The sequence below is a fragment of the Mus musculus genome, chromosome 13, assembly GCF_000001635.26.
Source record: "Mus musculus strain C57BL/6J chromosome 13, GRCm38.p6 C57BL/6J".
In the NCBI taxonomy this organism is placed as follows: domain Eukaryota; kingdom Metazoa; phylum Chordata; class Mammalia; order Rodentia; family Muridae; genus Mus; species Mus musculus.
Genome location: NC_000079.6, coordinates 67,589,062 through 67,611,070, shown reverse-complemented (window position 1 = coordinate 67,611,070; position 22,009 = coordinate 67,589,062). Strand labels below are relative to the sequence as shown.

The 22,009-nt window shown below is 40.0% G+C and overlaps 1 protein-coding gene across 1 annotated transcript; it reads left to right on the top strand.

Annotated features, from left to right (window-relative positions):
* Positions 1-1,363: 1,363 nt before the first annotated feature.
* On the top strand, positions 1,364-21,632 carry Zfp729b (zinc finger protein 729b). The gene is made up of 4 exons (NM_001163246.2): positions 1,364-1,498; positions 14,296-14,422; positions 15,760-15,855; positions 17,156-21,632. The coding sequence occupies exons 1-4, from the start codon at positions 1,493-1,495 to the stop codon at positions 20,062-20,064; spliced, it is 3,138 nt and encodes a 1,045-aa protein (NP_001156718.1). The 5' UTR covers positions 1,364-1,492; the 3' UTR covers positions 20,065-21,632.
* Positions 21,633-22,009: the final 377 nt, after the last annotated feature.

The window sequence follows — 22,009 nt, the reverse complement described above, 5'->3', positions numbered from 1 at the left end:
GGAAAACTAACTATGCTCAGAAATGTTAAGTCCTTCTGGTTGTTGGTAATGCCCTTCACTACAGCCATCAGGGGGATGACAGACCACTCATGACCTCATTCTAAACAGACATGCCAATCAAATGTCCAGGTGAATGTACTGTTTGTTGACTCTAGTTTTTCTAAATTAAGGAATCTGTTCTGATCCCTAGGCAAACACACTCCCTAGAGAAGAATATTTGGATAGGGATTTTGCACAGTCTCTGCTCTGAAACAGCTTGCTTTTAAATTATTATGCCTCAGGGAAGTATGAAGTCTTTTCTGTAATGCCATTTGTAGCTTTAACTCAAGCATGAACTACACAGGAATAAACCTTCTTACGAAAAGATGGGAATTCTCAATACTCCAAGTTTCCAGTCTAACTTCTTTAATACATCACCTCATTTTACAGTGATATGAGCATATTTCTGATACCTTTGTATTCCACGGGAAACTATCTCAGTGTTCTGCTTAGGAGAAGTGAGGGAAGTGCAAGGCAGCTACCAGTAATGTTCAAGTATTATCAAATGTGAATGATGACAGGATCAGTGGAGACAGGAAAATCAATAAGGAACATCAAACCAAACACAGAGGGAAATTGAAGAGCCAGTACACTCACCATTGTGATCCAAGGAGCTCTGCCCCTCCTCTTGGGAGAGATTCAGAGGAGGAAAGCAAGTGCTCAGAAAACACTTGGTGGTGACTCAGTTTGATTTCTAATTCTGTCTTAAGCACCTGGGATGGTTTCCATAGCGTCTTAAAGAGATAATGCCCACTCTTATATTAACTTCCTGCTTTCATATTTTAAGTAAACCATGAAAGCATGAATTTTCCACTCGGTAGTAACATTCCATAAGTAGTTCTGTACTTTAAAAAAACAAAACAAAACAAAAAATCGAAGCTTTAAAATCACAATGTTTTAACAGAGATAACAAGGAAATGCGATAAACATTACTATGAAAAGCTCAGCTCACAGGCTAACATCGCGTGCTGTGACCAAAGACTTTTTTTTTTTTTTTTTTTGGTTTTTTTTTTTTTTTTTTTTTTTGAGACAGGGTTTTTCTGTGTAGCTCTGGCTGTCCTGGAACTCACTTTGTAGACCAGGCTGGCCTCGAACTCAGAAATCCTCCTGCCTCTGCCTCCCGAGTGCTGGGATTAAAGGCGTGCGCCACCACTGCCCGGCAAACAAAGACTTTTTTAAACGCCCACTTTCCCTGTTGCTGCCACGTGCGGCAGCCTGGTTCTTTCCAACTTCAGCTGCCCACAGCTGGACTGCAAGGCAGGCAATGCACAAGACCTCTTGGGGGGGGGGGGGGGTTCCCTGTAAATCCTTCCAACTGACTTGTGGGAAATGTAGTCCCGGGTCCTGTGACATCATCAGAAAGGGCCGCCGGAATCGAACTTCCTTATTCTTCAAACTTCACTCCTCAAATGTGTGCAGTTGTCCTCCTCAGCGCTGCATCTGGATTTCTGACATGGAGGTTAGTGCAGGGAGCAGCGCCATCTTTCAGGTCTGAGGGGCTGTGCAGGGTGGCAGGTAGGGCACGGAGGGAGCTGGCTCGGGCTTGTTGTGAGGCAGGAAGCTGCTGACCTAGGCTGGGCCGCTGCGCCTGGGCACAGGTTTGAAGGGGAGAAGACTGAAAACAACAGGATGGCAAGGGCAGGCTGGGTCTGCTGACTGCCTGTTCCTGAGATGCTGACAAGAGCGCACTCATCATTACCTAGCTGACCCCTTCTCACGTGACTGTAGTCAGATTCTCAGGACATACAGAGCACTTGGACATGTAGCGCCCTCTGTATGTTATGTCCTAGAGTCTACTTCTGGTTTGAGCTCAAGCAGCTTCCTAAAGTTCCTAGTGTCCAAGGAGCAAGAATCCTGTGAGGGAGGGCAAACTGTCGTGTGGGATGTTAGTTCCTTTGGAACGAATTGTTCGACTCATGGATGCCCTGATTCAAATAAGATTTTCTGATAGACACCTTTGTGACCTGAATGCGACAATACATGGCTATAAAATCACAAAATAATCTTGTAGTTGGTATGAAGCACTGTTTGCAAAATCCAAATAAATAGGATTTTACACTAAAGATTAATAACTAGACAATAATACCTCAACAGTTCTGAGTATGTGTTGTGTCCAAAATTTGGGCTCCTTTTCAGATGTGAGAGACGACTTGGTGTGATGAGAGACCTCAGGGTGGGGTGGAAAGTCTGAAAGGGAAGGGGGAAATGGCTCTGCTCATCTGTCAGGCTCTGTGCATTGCTTTCTAATCTGCCAGACTCTGTGCATTGCTTTCTAATCTGCCAGGCTCTGTGCATTGCTCTCTAATCTACTAGGATCTGTACATTTCTCTAATCTGCCAGAGTCTGTACATTGCTGTCTCTTCACGTGCTTTTCATCTTTGTGTTCACGTTATCAGCAGTGTCTGAACTCTTTTAAATTTTCCTTTGTCCCTCAATGTGACATTCAGGTTTAGTGACACACCCTTCTTAATAGTTTTAGAAAGAATTCTCCAATTTTTTCAACTGTATCTGAAAAGCTGTAAGATATGGCTGGAGAGATGGCTCAGTGGTTAAGAGCACTGCCTGTTCTTCCAAAGGTCCTGAGTTTAATTCCCAGCAAGCACTTGTTGGCTCCTAACCATATATATTTGGATATGATGTTCTCTTCTGGTATGTCAGCAAAAGAATGCTGAAAGAAAGAAAGAAAGAAAGAAAGAAAGAAAGAAAGAAAGAAAGAAAGAAAGAAAGAAAGAAAGAAAGAAAGAAAGAAAGAAAGAAAGAAAGAAAGAAAGAAAGAAAGAAAGAAAGGAAGGAAGGAAGGAAGGAAGGAAGGAAGGAAGGAAGGAAGGAAGGAAGGAAGGAAGGAAGGAAATACTTGGGGTATTATGGTTTACACATAGTAGGTTTATGTTCATGCAAAAATGCACAGTTCTCCTCTTAAAGGGTTAAGAGAATAGTTTATTCCAGAGTTATTTGAGTAGCCATGATCTGAGAACATATATTTAGTTTAAACCAAATTCCATACTCCAACATGGAATCAGTTTCATGGTTGTACAGAACAAATAATGTCATTGACCAAGGAAAATTTAAAATTCATTGGTGTGAGTCTGATGGAGTCATGCACTATGAGACATTGGAGATATTTTCAATGTCTAAGATACCATCTGATGAGATTTTAGCTTTTGGGTTGATAGAAGCTCATGTTCTGCCTAGTCAGTGGATTCTGGGAGGTTTTTATCTATTGTCACAAGCTGTATGGCCCACTACAAAGTGAGGCAAGGATTGACTATCCATGAAGGTAAAACCAGCCCAAGGTAAGACAGCTAACCCTGAACCTGCAGAATTCTAGGCTCTGCCCCTCGGTGAACTTCCACGTGGGCCATCAGACTCTGCACCCACAGACTCCTTACAAGAGTTTTGCATTCACAGAATACACACAGGTATTTGTGTGTGGGGGGGTGGGGTTCAGGATTTCTCCTCCACAGCCCCTCCCCTATCTCAGGGGATCTTGCTTATATTATCACTCTTCAGTCAAACCAAGTGTTTGTGAGCCAGAGCTGGAGCCTGACTTACAGCATTCAAGTCTACTGTCAGGAAGCATGGGCTTCAGACCACCTTGTCCTAGCTACTGGAATTTTCAATGAGTTTGCAACCATATCTAGAATAAATAAACATTTCCTAGTTAATGATGCTAATCTGTAGGAAAAATATAACAGTATATGAAGTCAGGAATCACATGCTACCTTGTACACCAAAACACATTCCTTACAACATAGAGAGGGTACAGCAGGGTGCTCATATATAAACTTACAGACACCAAATAGTCATATATTTTGTATTAATCAGCCCCATGATAGAAAAGTGAGCTAAAGCCTATTGTGTCATTCATTTCTGTGTTTTGGGGAGGAGTCAGGAATCCTGGAGTTCAAAGTCATTCTCTCCTTCATAGCCAACTCAGGTGAGCCCAAGCTACTTGAGACCCCTTGTTTTTAAAAGACTTTTAAAGCATAGTGTATTGGGTGTAATAATTACTTCTGTTGCTCTTAGTTCTGAGCACCCGTGACCTGAAGGGAATCCATCCACTTGATATCTTCCTAATCCTAAAACCTTACCAATCTGGTAGTTCACTAGCATCCTTTTGTTAACGACTTATGTTGATGAAGATCAGGATCTTGCTTACATTTACTGTGCAAGCGGTTAGGGTGGGGGGCATTCTCTCTGCCTTGCTTGACTAGCAGGGAATGTTAGCCTTTCTTTGTACTCTGACTATTCTGTTATTTTCTGTCCTGACCCCATGGGCTGTCTGACTTTACCTGAAAATTTTCAGAACATCTGACTCTGCCAATGGAAAATGACAACCACATCTACCACTGTCTGTCACATGTGGTATCACTGCCATCCAGGCAGTAATCTGTCAAGGTGGGTTTCCTTCCTCTTCCTCAGGGAGGAGTCCAGTCTCCTATGCTTGCAGTCCTGCCCTTTTCCTCGAGGCTCTTTTCATTTCATCCTAATGTTACTGTGAGTGATGGTATGAATGAACGACTCACTGATTTTAACAGACTCAGGCAGCAACCTTGTCATGTTAGACAGGTCGTTCTGGGAAACTCTGAAGGGTCCTGCGTTGGGTGATGTCATTCAGTTTCTGGTCTGGGCTGTGTGCATGTCAAGTGGCCATGAAAAGAATGCAGAAACCTCATTTGTACTGATTTTGATGGTCATCAAAAGAAGAAAGGAATACACCCAAGAAGGACAGGTTGTTGTCATTTTCTGCCTTTAAAATATTTCTGTCAGTGAGTTCAAGGACACTTTTCTTTCTTGTCCATTCACTTGTGTATTTAGCTACTTTTCATCCCAATCACAGCCCCCGCCCCTCCAGTCTTCTCCCAGGACCCCCTCCCATTGCCCCTCTCCCCATGCACCACTTCCTTCCTCCCCGACCAACCCCTACTGGCACATGTAGTCACTGGAGGAGTAGACACATACCTTTCCAATGAAGCTAGATGAGGCAGCCCAGATCAAGACTCAGGGTCCACTGTCAGGAAACAGGGTCAGGGATAACCTCCACTTCAGGCTTTGGGAGATCCATATGAACGCCAAGCAGCCTTTATGCTACATATGTGTGGAGGTGAGCTGGTGGGTCTAGTCCATGTATGCTCTGTGATTGGTGGTTCCCTCTCTGGAAACCCACAAGGGTCCAGGTTAGTAGTTGACTCCGTTGGTCTTTTGTGGAGTCCCTACCCTCTCCCAATCCCACAATCCTTTCCCCAACTCTTCTACAATATTCCCTCAGCTCTGGCTAATAATGTTTGACTGTAGGTCTCTGCATCTGTTTCAGAGAGTCGCTGGATGGGTCCTCTCAGACGACAGTTAAACCAGGCTTGTCTGCAAGCCTAACAGAGTATCAGTGAAAGTTCTTATCCATGGAAACTGTCCACGTTGGGCCCATCATTAGTTGGCTATTTCCTCAGTCTCTTTTCCATCTTTGTCCATGCACTTTTTGTAGGCAGGACACATTTTGAGCTGAAGGTTTGGCATCCTCATCTCTCCCCTGGGAGTACTGCCTGGCTACAGGAGGTAACCATTTTAGGTTGCATCTTCCCTAATGTTAGGAGTCTCAACTAGTGTCACCCCTATAGGCTCACAGGAGCCTCTCCCATCCCAGATCTCCAGCATATCACATAAATGATCCCCTTCCTCAACCTGGCCCACCACCAAATTTTACTCATTCTTTTGGCCCCTCTCTCCCAGGCTTTCCCTACACCTGATCCTTCATCCCCATATCCTTCCCAATCCCCTTCCTCTCCATCTACTTCTGATGACTAATTCCATTCTGAGTGAGAATCAAGCAACCTCCATTGGGCCCTCCTTTTTATTTAGTGTCTCTGGATCTGTGGATTGTCTCATGACTATTTTTGTAGCTAATATCCACTTATAAGTGAGTATCTATTATGCATATCCTTTTGGTTATTGGCTACGTCACTCAAGAAGATGAAGTGCAAGTTTCTAGTTTCTTTAAATTCAGTTGTGTCATGTAATGTTTTGCTGGAAGCTGTCTCGTCAGAGGGCATGTGATGTTTTGCTGAGAGCAGATGCTTGAGAAGGTGGGTGATATTTAGAAAGAAGATAAATAGAACCCCACACACAGTGAGAGGATGCTTCTGCATTGATAGGACCTGCAAAGCTCTGCTGGTCTTCACTACATAGCGAGAAATGCACCAAAGAACTTCTGTGGGATTTTGGCTGCTTCTACTGTTTCATATGAATTCAGTGGTTCCTTGTGCTTTCTGTTGGATCTTGCCATGTGTCCTGATTCAAGCTTGATGTTTTGTAATTGGACTGGACTACTGATATCCTGAGAACAAAGAGTGGAACTACCCCAAGGAACTACTTCTAAATAGGGCCATAACCCCTGTTTTCTATTTATCTTTTTTGTCCCCTACCACTGGTATGTGGGCTAGAAGGGAGGTTGAAACATTTGAGAACTCTACTTAAAGTAAGTTTTGAAAAATCTAAATTTTCTAGTTATATCAATTTGCCTGTAAATTTCATGATATCCTTGTTTTTAATAGCTGAGTAATATTCTGCTGCATGAATGAACAACAATTTCTTTATCCATTTGTCCCTTAGGGATATCTGTGTTGTTTCCTGTTTCTGGCTGTTATGAATAGAGCTGCTATAAATGTAGTTGAGCAAGTGTCCTTGTGGTATGGTAGAACATCTTTTGGGTATATGCCCAAGAGTGATCTCTCTGAGACTTGAGGTAGAACTATCCCCATTATTCTGAGAAACCACCACATTGATTTCCATAGTTTTTATATAACTTAGCATTCCCACCCGTAACCAAGGAGTGTTTCCAATGCCCTACCTATATCCTTGCCTGCATGTGCTGTGGCTGTAAGGTAGAATCTCAGAGTCACTTTGATTTGTATTTCCTTCATGACCAAAGAACCTTTTTAAAGTGTTTCCCTCTGTTGAGAATTCTCTGTTTAGCTCTGTACCCATTTTTTAACTGGGTTATTTGGTTTGCTGGTGTCCAACTTCTTGAGTTTTTTTTTTTTTTATGTAATTGATGTCAGCCCACTGTGGGATTTAGGGTTGCTGAAAATCTTTTCCATTCTGGTGGCTGCCATTATGACAGTGTCCTTTGCTTTACAGAAGGTTTCTAGTTACATGAGATCCCACTCATTGTTTATTTTAGTGCCTTAGTTACTGGTGTTCTGTTCAGAACGTTGTTCCTATACCAATGCATTCAAGGCTATTCCCCACTTTCTCTTCTCTTAGATTTAGAGATTTAGAGTATTTGTTGGTTTGGTTTTTTTACAGATATATTTTTTATTTATATGAGTGCACTGCAGCTGTCTTCAGACACACACTAGAAAAGTGCATCAGATCCCATTACAGATGGTTGTGAGCCACCATGTGGTTGCTGGGAAGTGAACTCAGGACGTCTGGAAGAGCAGTCAGAGCACTTAACTGCTGAGCCATCTCTCCAACCTGTGTATCTGGTTTTATGTTGAGGTTTTTTGATCCCCTAGGACTTGAGTTTTGTGCAGAGTGATGAATATGAATCTATTTCTGTTCTTCTACATGCAGATATCCAGTTAGATTGCCACCATTTTTTTGAAGATGCTTTCTCTTTTCCATTATATGGTTTTGGCTTCTTTGTCCAAATTTAAGTGTCCAGAGGTGTGTAGGTTATTTCAGGGTCTTCTGTTCGATTTCCTCAGTCAACCTGTGTATTTCTGTACCAATACCATACAGGTTTCTTTAATTACTCTTTCTCTGTAGTTCAGCTTGAAATCAGGGATTATAATACCTGTGCGAGTTTTTTCTTGTATAGGGCTGTTTTTTCTATCCTGGGTGGTTTTTTTGGTTTTGTTCTTATTTAATATGAAGTTGTGAATTGTTCTTTCAAAGTCTGTAAAGAATTGTATGGGAATTTTGATGAGAAGTGCATTGAATCTGTAGATTGCTTTTGATGAGATGGCCATTATCATTATGTTAATTCTACTTACCCATGTGCATGAGAAATCTATCTTATGATATCTTCTTCACATTCATTCTTCAGAGACTTGAAGGTCTTGTCATACAGGTCTTTCACTTGATTTCTTAGTTACACCAAGATATTTTATATTATTTGCAGATATTGTGAAGATATTATTTCCCTGATTTCTTTCTTAGCCTGTTTATGGTTTGTATAAAGGAAAGCTACTGATTTTTTTTTTTTAATTTTTCGAGACAAGGTTTCTCTGTGTTCCCCTGGCTGTCCTGGAACTCACTCTGTAGACCAGGCTGGCCTCCAACTCAGAAACGTGCCTGTCTCTGCCTCCCAAGTGCTGGGATTAAAGGCATGTGCCACCACTCCCGGCAATTTATTTTTTAGTTGATTTTGTATCCAGCCACTTTGCTGAAGGTATTTATCAGCTCTAGAAGTTCTCTGGTAGAGTTTTTTTGTTTGTTTATTGGGGGCGGTCACTGATATACTATCATATTATCTGTAAATAGCTATACTTTGACTTTTTCTTTTCCAGATTGTATCCCCTTGATCTCTTTTCATTTTCTAATTGCTCTGGCTAGAACTTCAAGTAGTATATTATAGAGACATGGAGAGAGTGGACAGCCTTGTCTTGTCCCTGATTTTAGTGTAAATACTTTAAGTTTCTCTCCATTTAATTTGATGTTAACTTAAGATTGGCTTGCTGTATATTACTTTTATTATGTTTAGGTATGCACCTCATATCCCTGATCTCTCCAAGACTTTTAACATGAAGGGGTTTTGATTTTTCTCAAAGGGTTTCTCAGCATTGGAGATTTTCATATAACTTTTGGTTGTCTCATTTTGTTTATATAATGGAGTAAGTTGACAGATTTTCATATATTGAACCATCCCTGTATTCCTGGGATGAAAACTACTTGATCATGGTGGATTATGTTTTTGGTGTATTCTTGGATTTGGTTTGTGATCATTTTATTGAGTATTTTTGCATCAATATTCATAAGGAGCTGGGCATGGTGGCGCACACCTTTAATCCCAGCACTCAGGAGCAGAGGCAGGCGGATTTTTTTTTTTTTTGGATTTTTTTCCATTTTTTATTAGGTATTTAGCTCATTTATATTTCCAATGCTATACCAAAAGTCCCCCATACCCACCCACCCCCACTCCCCTACCCACCCACTCCCCCTTTTTGGCCCTGGCGTTCAACTGTACTGGGGCATATAAAGTTTGCGTGTCCAATGGGCCTCTCTTTCCAGTGATGGCCGACTAGGCCATCTTTTGATACATATGCAGCTAGAGTCAAGAGCTCCGGGGTACTGGTTAGTTCATAATGTTATTCCACCTATAGGGCTGCAGATCCCTTTAGCTCCTTGGGTACTTTCTCTAGCTCCTCCATTGGGAGTCCTGTGATCCATCCATTAGCTGACTGTGAGCATCCACTTCTGTGTTTGCTAGGCCCCGGCATAGTCTCACAAGAGACAGCTACATCTGGGTCCTTTCGATAAAATCTTGCTAGTGTATGCAATGGTGTCAGCGTTTGGATGCTGATTATGCGGTGGATCCCTGGATATGGCAGTTTCTACATGGTCCATCCTTTCATCTCAGCTCCAAACTTTGTCTCTGTAACTCCTTCCATGGGTGTTTTGTTCCCACTTCTAAGGAGGGGCATAGTGTCCACACTTCAGTCTTCATTCTTCTTGAGTTTCATGTGTTTAGCAAATTGTATCTTATATCTTGGGTATCCTAGGTTTGGGGCTAATATCCACTTATCAGTGAGTACATATTGTGTGAGTTCCTTTGTGAATGTGTTACCTCACTCAGGATGATGCCCTCCAGGTCCATCCATTTGGCTAGGAATTTCATAAATTCATTCTTTTTAATAGCTGAGTAGTACTCCATTGTGTAGATGTACCACATTTTCTGTATCCATTCCTCTGTTGAGGGGCATCTGGGTTCTTTCCAGCTTCTGGCTATTATAAATAAGGCTGCTATGAACATAGTGGAGCATGTGTTCTTCTTACCAGTTGGGACATCTTCTGGATATATGCCCAGGAGAGGTATTGCTGGATCCTCCGGTAGTACTATGTCCAATATTCTGAGGAACCGCCAGACTGATTTCCAGAGTGGTTGTACAAGCCTGCAATCCCACCAACAATGGAGGAGTGTTCCTCTTTCTCCACATCCACGCCAGCATCTGCTGTCACCTGAATTTTTGATCTTAGCCATTCTGACTGGTGTGAGGTGGAATCTCAGGGTTGTTTTGATTTGCATTTCCCTGATGATTAAGGATGTTGAACATTTTTTCAGGTGCTTCTCTGCCATTCGGTATTCCTCAGGTGAGAATTCTTTGTTCAGTTCTGAGCCACATTTTTTAATGGGGTTATTTGATTTTCTGAAGTCCACCTTCTTGAGTTCTTTATATATGTTGGATATTAGTCCCCTATCTGATTTAGGATAGGTAACGATCCTTTCCCAATCTGTTGGTGGTCTTTTTGTCTTATTGACGGTGTCTTTTGCCTTGCAGAAACTTTGGAGTTTCATTAGGTCCCATTTGTCAATTCTCGATCTTACAGCACAAGCCATTGCTGTTCTGTTCAGGAATTTTTCCCCTGTGCCCATATCTTCAAGGCTTTTCCCCACTTTCTCCTCTATAAGTTTCAGTGTCTCTGGTTTTATGTGAAGTTCCTTGATCCACTTAGATTTGACCTTAGTACAAGGAGATAAGTATGGATCAATTCGCATTCTTCTACACGATAACAACCAGTTGTGCCTGCACCAATTGTTGAAAATGCTGTCTTTCTTCCACTGGATGGTTTTAGCTCCCTTGTCGAAGATCAAGTGACCATAGGTGTGTGGGTTCATTTCTGGGTCTTCAATTCTATTCCATTGGTCTACTTGTCTGTCTCTATACCAGTACCATGCAGTTTTTATCACAATTGCTCTGTAGTAAAGCTTTAGGTCTGGCATGTTGATTCCGCAGAAGTTCTTTTATCCTTGAGAAGACTTTTTGCTATCCTAGGTTTCTTGTTATTCCAGATGAATTTGCAAATTGCTCCTTCTAATTCGTTGAAGAATTGAGTTGGAATTTTGATGGGGATTGCATTGACTCTGTAGATTGCTTTTGGCAAGATAGCCATTTTTACAATGTTGATGGCAGGCGGATTTCTGAGTTCGAGGCCAGCCTGGTCTACAAAGTGAGTGCCAGGACAGCCAGGGCTACACAGAGAAACCCTGTCTCGAAAAACCAAAAAAAGAAAAAAAAATATTCATGAGGAAAAGTGGTTGAAATACTCTTTCTTTGTTGAGTCTTTGTGTGGTTTAGGTATCAGGGTGACCACTATTGGGTTTACCAAGAGAGACTGCAGGCTGGTAGGGAGCTGGGGTTGAAGGTTCAAGGTTACTTTCAGACCCCTATTTATGTTCTTCTACTTCCCTAATTATTGCCCCACAATTCTTCCCAATTTCCCCATGCACTCATATGTACCCTCCATTCCCTTTCTTATGCTCGCAAACAGCATCCCTGCAGCAGAATACCAAGGCAGGGGAGGCAGGAAGGCAGTCTGCCCAACACAACTCACTAGTAGTTGTTTGTTCAAATGGGGGGAATCTGATGTCCACTTGTTTGTTTTAGGCATATTCAAGCACTAGCACAATTAGGTGTAAACTCTTCTGGTGATAATTACCTCAGTACTGTAAGCACAAAAAAACATACCTAAATGTCCTAGAGGAACAAAGTTAGCAAAATACATATCATAAGTGACTAAGTAGACTAGTAATCAGCTCTAAGCTTTGTATGGAAAACAGAGTTTACATTCCTTCCCTTGAAGAAACATTCCTCTAGTCTCACATTCTGTAGCACTTACACCCTGAAAGCATATTGGAGTTTGTCCAAGACTTTTCTGCCCCTCTTGAGATGACCATGTGTTTATTGTCTATAAGACTATGTCATTTTTTGCATTTATTCACTTGCATATGGTGAACTATCTCTGCATTTAAGAGATAAAACCAACTTGGTCATGGTGGATGTTTTTGTGATGTTCTGTATTCTCTTTGCAACCTTTTGTTGTTGTTGTAGTTGTTTATTGTTTTTTTCTTTTATAGCCTTTTGAAGATCAATTTATGCCATTGCCTGGAGGTTTTTCTCCTTCATCTATGCCTGTTATTTTCACAGTGTCTAACATTTCCTATATATTTCCTTTCATTGTCTTTAATGGCATTGAGATGTTTCTTCATACCTTTAAGAGATGTTTGTACTCTTTGATGAAGTTTATGATTGTACTTGTAAAATTTGGTTCCTAGTGTTCGTCTAAGTAATGTGTATTGGCAAATGTTTCTAGAAATCTTGTAGGATAGTGAATGAAAATACCAGCGTGATCTTTTATATTGTTTTTCTATGAAATCTGGTCATATGGTTTATAGGAAAAAAATACAGGCATGACCTACCAGTCAGCGTACATACTGCAAAAGTAATTGTTGTTTTATTAGTTTTGTGTGTCTGACTTTATAACAGCTTCCTCTATTCTTTTCCATTATGAAACAGCTCTATATTCCTTAACTCAATACATTATTTTTCTTTATATTCTTCTTTTTGGTAATTTTGAGGTTATCTTAATGTGGTTACAAGTGAACATCTTTAATTTGAATGAATTAATTACACATAAAATTAAAAGACTTAGGACATTAAGGTACACAGTTTCTCTCTGTTCTGCTCCTCAATTCACTGCTTAATTTGTGATATTATTTGGTGATGTTACAGCATGCAATATGGTCATTTGTGAAAATATGGATTATGTTAGATTTGTGAACACAGATCAAAAAGAAGAAAGGCAGGAAAGAGGTTGAAAACAACAGTTGAGGCTGCTTATTAGTACACACAGAGATGGGCACCAGCTCTCCTGGAAACATGGGATGGGGGTTATGTGAAGAGAGAAACCTGGCTTGAAACTGTTAGAGACATGCAATGGGCTTGCGAATGAGGAAGTGGGTGCTGCTTCTAGGAGCCCCATCCAGGTTTCTCCTTTCTGGTATTGTCTGCTTAAGCTAGACAGATTTTCATGCTGTCCTAAAAAAAAAAAAAAAAAAAAAAAATTCCTCTGTGTGTTGTAGCAGACAAATAAGGTTGAGGAAGGTCAACTGTATTCACATAGGAATCCTGTTTTTAAAAGCAAGACTCTTATCAGATGGGAAAGGAAATTATTGATTTAGTCATAAATAGACAAGTCTCTCATGCTGTGTGACCGTACTTCTTGTGCCTTCTGACTGACTTACCTATACCAGGTGCTTGTCTGCCTGAAATCACTGGCACAGATCTTCTATGCTTTATAGTAAAGGAGGATTGCTTTCATGTCTGAGAGAATGTCTGATCCTCTGTAACTGGAGTTATAGACAGTTGTGAGTGGCCATGTGGGAGATAGTAATCAACCCCATGTCCTTCGAAGAGTAGCCAGTGCTCTTAACTGCTGAGCCATCTCTCCAGCCCCAGCACACTCTACTGTAGTTGTCCTTGTTCTCCAGTGTATGGTCCTTAAAAGTGTTAGACCATGCAAGATTCTCGGACCTTCTGTCATCCACTTCCCTTAGAGATGAATCCTGTGTTGCCCCTAGCATCACATCAGTAGTATTTTATGGATTTTACTTCCCTATATCAGAAATGCTTCTAGCTCTTACTCAGAGCCACCTTTAGATTTTATACAGAACATATGATACCTCTTTGTATTTATGTTATTATTGATAGTGATAATTAATCTGATGTGTAAGTTAATTGTAGTTATGTCTATCCCAGCTTAGCTTCCAAAGGAATGAGACCAACACTATGATTTATTTATTTGTTTTTTGTTCAATTACTGGGGAATTACTCCTAATCTATTTTTTTAAAGCTAGACTGGCTACTTCCCCAGATGTGTTCCCAATTCCTTGCTGATTGAGTCTTTCCTGAGTTGTTCCTAATCTATCATGTCTAATGGAGACCTCATGTCCTCCCATCTTCCCCTTCTCCTCCCTATTTTTGTTTTTCCTCATCATGTTCCTTACCTTGACCCCCAGCCTGGTCACTGAAGCTCTACCAACCTCTATTTCACCCCATAATTGACTGTTGCCAGTTTTATTTAACCAATAGTTTAAAATTGGGGAGCTAGTTTTACACAGTAAATACTGGAGTATGTTAGAATTTTGCTTGTCTTCTGGCTACAAGATCTTATAGTATCATTTGAGCACATAGAAGCACCAGATCAACCCCCAACAATGTGTGTTATTTCCTTTTTTTGTTTTGTTTTGTTTTTTAGGAAATGCTGTCATTCAAGGATGTGGCCATTGATTTCTCTGCAGAGGAGAGGGAATGCCTTGATCCTGCTCAGTGGAAACTGTACAGGAATGTGATGTTGGAGAATTATGACAATCTTGTGTTCCTGGGTGAGGAGAGCGTCCATGAAGAACTTTTTTTGTTGTTGTTGTTGTTTTAATTCATCATTCCATTCATTTACATCTCAAATAATATCCCACTTCCTGTTTGCTTCTCCACAAGCCGCCCCACCCCATCCCATCCCATCTACCTTCTCCTCCCTCCCCTTTGCCTCTATAAGGTTGCTCCTCTACCCACAAACTCAGTCTCACCTGGCCACCTCTCCAGCATCCCTCTACGCTGGGGCATCAAACCTCCGCAGGACCAAGGGCCTCCCTTACCATGATGTCAGATAAGGCCATCCTCTGCTGCTTATATATCTGGAGCCATGGATGTACACTCCTTAGTTGGTGGTCTAGTCCCTGGGAGCACTTGGTGGTCTGGCCTGCTGACATTGTTCTTCCTAAGGTGTTGAATCCCCCTCTGCTCCTCCAGTCCTTCCCTCAGCTCCCCCACTGGGGTCCCCAAGCTCACTCTGATGGTTGGCTATGAGCATCTGCCTCTGCATTGTTCAGGTGCCGTCAGAACATCCCAGGGGACAGCCACACCAGGTTCCTGAAAGCAAGGGACTCTTGGCCAAAGCAGCAATGTCGGGGTAGGGTTTCTGAAGACAGGATGAATCCCCAGGTGTGGCAGTATCTGGATGGCCCTTCCCTCAGTCTCTGCTCCATTTTTTGTCCCTGACTTTCCTTTAGACAGGAACATTTCTGAGTTAAAAACTTTGAGATGGGTGTGTGGCCCCATCCATCGACAGGGATCCATGCCTATCTACTGGAGGTGGTCTCTACAAGTTTTGTCTCCCCCTTACTCTTCATTTCTGCTAATGTCATCCCCATTGGGTCCTGGAAGCCTCCAGTGGCTATCCCTGGTTCCTCATTCCCCATTGCTACATATTTCCATGAAGAACTCTTAACTGTCAGCATGAAAGTTGCTCGCTTTGTACAGTACCTCATGGAAGCTTGTGCTTCCAACAGAGAGGTTCATAGGGCTGCTCTTAAGGAAATTAACATTATTTATATACCTTAAAACTATTTCTTCTGGTGTTGGTTCCTCTTCCCCCAACTCTCTTAAATGTTTCATTTTTATTAGAACAGAAGTGGTACACCTTACTGAGACTCTCACACACTTCAGTTTTAAAAATTGTCCTTGTAACTAAGGGACATGAAGCTCAGGACACAGACGTCCTAAGTTTCTCCTAAGGATTCTGGTGTGCCCATCAGAAAACATGGGAAAAATGAATCCTCTATATTCCTCTATTGTATCTTCTATCTTATACACAGTCTTAGAAAGGACATTTTATTTCTGAGGTGAATACTCTAACAATATTGTTTCCTTTTTCCACAAACAGGTCTTACTTCGTCTAAGCCATATCTGGTCACATGTCTGGAGCAAATACAAGAGCCTTCAGATGTGAAAAGAGGAGCAGCTACCTCTATGCTCCCAGGTGTGTCAGGAGGAGGGGATCAGAGAACAGAGTGGGAAATTCTAAGATCTAATATAAAGCCATTGAGACACAGTATTGTGGTAAAAATCATCTTTTAAAGCTATATTTTTCTGTCTTTTTCTTTGAAAGGAAATTATCTAATGTTAAGGATGCTTTGAATCTCATAAGCTTTGTTTCCTTCCACCATTAGATTAACTTGTGTTCTCCAGGACAGCCAAAGCTCTGTTATTTCTAAGTAGTCTTTAACTTGGATGTTTTTTTTTTTATATAAGATATATGGACATTCATTTTTAAAAGTGAAAATTTGTCTCTATTTCTGGCTAGCTCCAAAATGAATGAGACAGAAACTTTTTATAAGATTCACAAGACAATCACTGGGTAGTTAATGATCAATTCTAATCTTCTAACTTAATCTGGCTACCTCAAAATAATCAGGATACTTACATTTTTGTACTGATCTGGCTTTCTGGGCTTCAGGTGTCTTTACCTGATGGCTCTCTGGAAGTGACTCCTTTCCTTCCCTCCTCCACCCCACACCCTGCCCTCCCTCTGTCTCTTCTTCCCTGGGCTGGCAGATGTCTAACTCTTTCTTCTCTAGAGCTGGTCTATTAGCTGATCAGTTTTATTGACAAGTTAGATAATAACATGGAAACAAACTTTACACAAACTTGATAAAGGAAATTCTTAGAATAAATATTACAGTACCATGTATGGATGGCAAGTAGATACCAGGCAGAAAAATCTTTACATAGTGCGCAAACCCACCAAGCCTAACGATATGCATAAACTTCTTTCTTGAACCACTGAAATTTATTTTTCAAAACTTTGAAACAAAATTGTAATGCATGTATGTATATCATACTCATATATATATATATATAAAATATGTAGAAATATTGTTTATTTGGGTGTTTTCAAAGTTAGACTATTTTATACTTTGCTTTTATCTAGTCATAAAATTTCTGTATTTGTGTAAGGGGCTGATTTGTGTTAACATAATGGGTTTTCTTTGTTAATTTTATGTTTTTGTTTCATATTTGACTTTGATTAACATTCCCTTGTTTCCATTTCTGTGTTGTCATGGTCTTCTTTTGTCAGTGGGAGGCTACTTGATTTCCACTTCTGTTTTAAATTAGGCTTCATTGAATACAGGTGTAAAAAAATGAATGTAGCTTATCATTTATAAAGACAAGTGCAAGTAAGACAAGACAAGTGAGAAATGTTGGTTTTTAAAGAGAAACATTATAAATTTACAGAATTTTACTCTGCTTTTATTAATTTCTCAATCGTTTCTCCACAGAATGCAGAGAATATGGAAAAGTTTTTGAGTGGTCCAAAGTGTTTCAAAATCACCAGATAATTGACTTAGAAGTGAAGCCCTACAGGAGTGAAGAACGTGCCAAGTCCTTCCATATTCCATCATTAAGTTCTGAAGAGAGCACAATTCATGCAGGAGAAAAACCTTACAAATGTGAAGTTTGTGGCAAGGCCTTCTGCATTCCATTATTACTTTCTAAACACAAGATAATTCATAAAGGAGAGAATCTCTACAAGTGTGAAGTGTGTGGCAAGGCCTTCCAACATCCATCAAGACTTTCCAGACATAAGAAGATTCATTCAGAAGAGAAACCATACAAGTGTGAAGTATGTGGAAAAGCCTTCCACTTTCCATCATTACTTTTGGTACACAAGAGAGTTCATACAGGAGAAAAACCATACAAGTGTGAAGTATGTGGCAAGGCCTTTCATTATCCATCAATACTCTCTAAACACAAGCGAATTCATACAGGAGAGAAACCATACAAGTGTGAAGAATGTGGCAAGGCCTTCCACATTTCATCATTTCTTTCTAAACACAAAATAATTCATAGAGGAGAAAAACCCTACAAGTGTGAGGTATGTGGCAAGGCCTTCCATTATCCATCAAGACTTTCCAACCATAAGAAAATCCATTCAGTAGAGAAACCATACAAGTGTGAAATATGTGGGAAGGCCTTCCGCATTTTATCACTCCTTTCTAAGCACAAGATAATTCATACAGAAGAGAATCCTTACAAGTGTGAAGTATGTGGCAAGGCTTTCGATTATCCCTCAAGACTTTCTACCCATGCAAAAATGCATACAGGAGAGAAACCATACAAGTGTGAAGTATGTGAAAAGGCTTTCCGTTCTCTGTCATCACTTTCTAAACACAGGAGAATTCATATGGGAGATAATTATTATAACAGTGAATTATGTAGCAATGCCTTCGTTTATCCTTCAAGACTTTCTAAACATAAGAAAATTTGTAGAGGAGAGAAGCCCTACAAATGTGAAGTATGTGGCAAGGCCTTCCATGTTTCATCACTGCTTTCTAAACACAGGACAATTCATACAGGAGAAAAACTCTATAAGTGTGAAGTATGTGGGAAGGCCTTCTATTATCCATCAAGACTTTCCACGCATAAGAGAATTCATACAGGAGAAAAGCCATACAAGTGTGAAGTATGTGGAAAGGCGTTCTGTTTTCCACCATCACTATCTAAACACAAGAGAATTCACACAGGAGAGAAACCATACAAGTGTAAAGAATGTGGGAAGGCCTTCCGATTTCCATCATCACTATCTGCACACAAGAAAATTCATACGGGAGAAAAACCCTACAAGTGTGAAGTTTGTGGCAAGGCCTTCCATTATCCATCATTACTTTCTAAACACAAGATAATTCATACAGGAGAAAAACCCTATAAGTGTGACATATGTGACCAGGCATTTCATGTTCCATCAAAACTTTCTCATCACAAGATAATTCATACAGGAGAAAAACCCTACAAGTGTGAAGTATGTGGCAAGGCCTTCCATTATTCATCACTACTTTCTAAACACAAGATTATTCATACAGGAAAAAAACCCTACAAGTGTGAAGTGTGTGACAAGGCCTTCCATTATCCATCAAGACTTTTTAGCCATACAAAAATGCATACTGGAGAGAAACCATACAAGTGTGAAGTGTGTGGAAAGGCCTTCTGTTCTCCATCATCACTTTCTAAACACAAGAGAATTCATAAAGTTGAAAAAGCCTACAGTTGTGAGATTTGTGGAAAAACCTTCTGCATTCCATTATTACTTTCTAAACACAAGATAATTCATACAGGTGAGAATCACTATAACAGTGAGGTATGTAGCAAGTTCTTTGTTTATCCTTCAAGACTTCCTAAACATAAGAAAATTTATAAAAGAGAGAAACCATACAATTGTGATGTATGTGGGAAGGCCTTCGATTATCCATCAAGACTTTCTAAACATAAGAAAATTCATACAAGAGAGAAACCGTACAAGTGTGATGTATGTGGAAAGGCCTTCCACATTGCATCATTACTATTAGTACACAAGGGAATTCATACTGGAGAAAAACCCTACAAGTGTGAAGATTGTGGGAAGGCTTTCTATTATCCATCATTTCTTTCTAAACACAAGAGAATTCATACAGGAGAAAAACCGTACCAGTGTGAAGTGTGTGGCAAGGCCTTCCATGTTTCATCATCACTATCTAAACACAGGATAATTCATACAGGAGAGAGACCATACAAGTGTGAAGTGTGTGGGAAGGCCTTCCGCTTTTCATCATCACTATCTAAACACAAGAGAATTCATACAGGAAAGAAACCCTACAAGTGTGAAGAATGTGGCAAGGCCTTCCATTTTCCATCATTGCTTTCTAAACACAAGATAAGTCATACTAGAGAAAAATTCTACAATTGTGACTTATGTAGCAAGACCTTCCATTATCCATCATTACTTTCTAAACACAAGATGATTCATATGGAAGGAAAACCCCACAAGTGTGATGTATGTGGTAAGGCCTTCCATTATCCTTCAAAACTTTCCAATCATAAGAAAATTCACACAGGAGAGAAACCCTACAAGTGTGAAGTATGTGGAAATGTCTTCCGTTTTCCATCGTCACTTTCTGAACACAAGAAAACTCATACTGGAGAGAATCCATACAAGTGTGAAGTATGTGGCAAGGCCTTCTGTTCTGCATCATTACTTTCTAAACACAAGATAATTCATATAGGAAAGAAGCCCTACAAATGTGAAGTGTGTGGCAAGGCCTTCCATTATCCGTCACGACTTTCCAAGCATAAGGCAATTCATGGTGCTGGAGAGATGTCTAGAGTTGAGGGCACTGGATGCCCTTCCAGAGGTCCTGAGTTTAATTCCCAGTAACTACATGGTGGCTCACAACCATCCGATGCCCTCTTCTGGTATGCAGATGTACATGCAGATAGAGATGTCATATACATAAAATAAACAAATCTTTAAAAAATATTGATGGTATATTGCTTGGTACCAAAAGAAAAGAAAAAATGAAATTCACACAGGAGAGAAACAGTAGTAGTCTGAAGTATGTAGACGGGCCTCAAATTTCATCATCACTTTTGGTACAGAAGAAAATTCATACAGGAGAAAATCCCTACAAGTGTGTAGTGTGTGGCAAGGATTTCCATTGTCCAACATTACTTTCTAAATACAGGAGAAGTCACTCAGGAAAACAAAAAAACAAACCTACAAGTATAAAGTATGTATCCTGGCCTTCTGTGCTCAACAAAAACATTAGGGATCATGAAAGAATCCATTCTGCAGATAAACCATACAACTCTAAAGAATGTAGCAAATACTTCAGAAGTTCCATAGCATATGCTGAGCACAGGATAATTCCTACTGTACAGAAATATTACAATTGTGGAGAATGTGGCAAAAACTATTACTTGTCTTCTGGTCTTAAGCAACATTCAGGAATTCATCTGTTAGAGAAACCACACAAGTGTGAAGAATGTTCCAAGGTCTTTTGTACTTACTAAGAACTGTAAAACACCTCAGTTCATACAAGACTGAAATGCCTCATGTGAAAAATGTTGCAAACCCTTTAATAGACTTTCTTGTATGTCTCAACACAAGGTACTCCAAGCTGGAGTGAAATAGTACAAATGTTAAAAATATTCACAGTACATTAACACTTCTTCAGACACTAAGTTATCGAAAGCTTTCTGCTGAATGGAAACTATGTAAGATTGAGAAATGTGGTAAATAAAGCCTTTGGAATCATTCACACAACCATGTCAAAAATACAAATGTCAGACTGTTTATTCTCTGGATTTGAGGCTGATCTTTCCTTGCTGTCTTTTGTTTCTTCTGTTTGAGAATCAGAACACTTCTATACCATTGTTGCAAAAGTAGTCACTTGTTTTTATGTTGTAATAGATCACACATAAGAGATTGCCTTGAGTCTCACATAACACATGGACTGTGGTCTCATAATGTTGTAATTATTAAATACTATATGGACCTTTCAAGTTGTAGGCTATTTTACTTAGGAGGTGAAAGTAAGGTTGGGGAAAAGGGAAGAAATGTTGTGATTAAAGCTCTGTGGCTAAGGCTAGCATGAGTTTGGGAACAAACTTAAAAGACAAGACCCATACCCATGTTAGTATTCCAAGTACCCACAAAATAGGTAATTACCTCTGCAGATTTTTCTCTGACCTCCATGTGTGGGCTCCCACATATACATACATACATACACCCAGACAAAATAAACCTAAATTATGTTTTGGAATTATGCTTGTGTTTTATGCAGACAGGGGTCAAGAATTAATGCTTATATCTTAATTCTCAGCTACTACTTGAGTATCATATCTGTCTCCATTCCACCATGTTCCCTAAGCATGCTTTCTAAAATAATGATAATGTACAAAACTGTAAACAAGCTCCAATAAATGCTTTGTTTATAAGAGTTATCCTGGTTTGGTGTCTCTTCATAAGACTAGAACAGTAAGTAAGATACCATGGTAGATAATGACCTTGAACTACGATGCAAATTAAACCCTTTAACTTGCTCTTGTGTGGATATTTTATCACGGCCATGAGAAAACTTACTAAATCTTCTTGCCAAATGCAAGTTTCAATGTTACATTTAATACATATGAATCCTGTACTTTCCCTTTTGCCATTATTGTCCTCCATTTATCTCCCTTCTCTGAAAAGTGTTCCCTCTCTTCACCTATATTCCTACCTACACATCTACATGAACAGGCACATATGCAGTATAACCTTTGCTATTATAAATACCTTTCTAAAATGTAGATATCATATATGTGTTTTTTTCTGTTCATTT

Excerpts from the sequence above, each read along its gene's own strand:
- Zfp729b (NM_001163246.2), top strand. Across the intron at positions 14,423-15,759 it reads TGACAATCTTGTGTTCCTGG|GTCTTACTTCGTCTAAGCCA; the intron begins GTGAGGAGAGCG and ends TTCCACAAACAG. Across the intron at positions 15,856-17,155 it reads AGCTACCTCTATGCTCCCAG|AATGCAGAGAATATGGAAAA; the intron begins GTGTGTCAGGAG and ends GTTTCTCCACAG.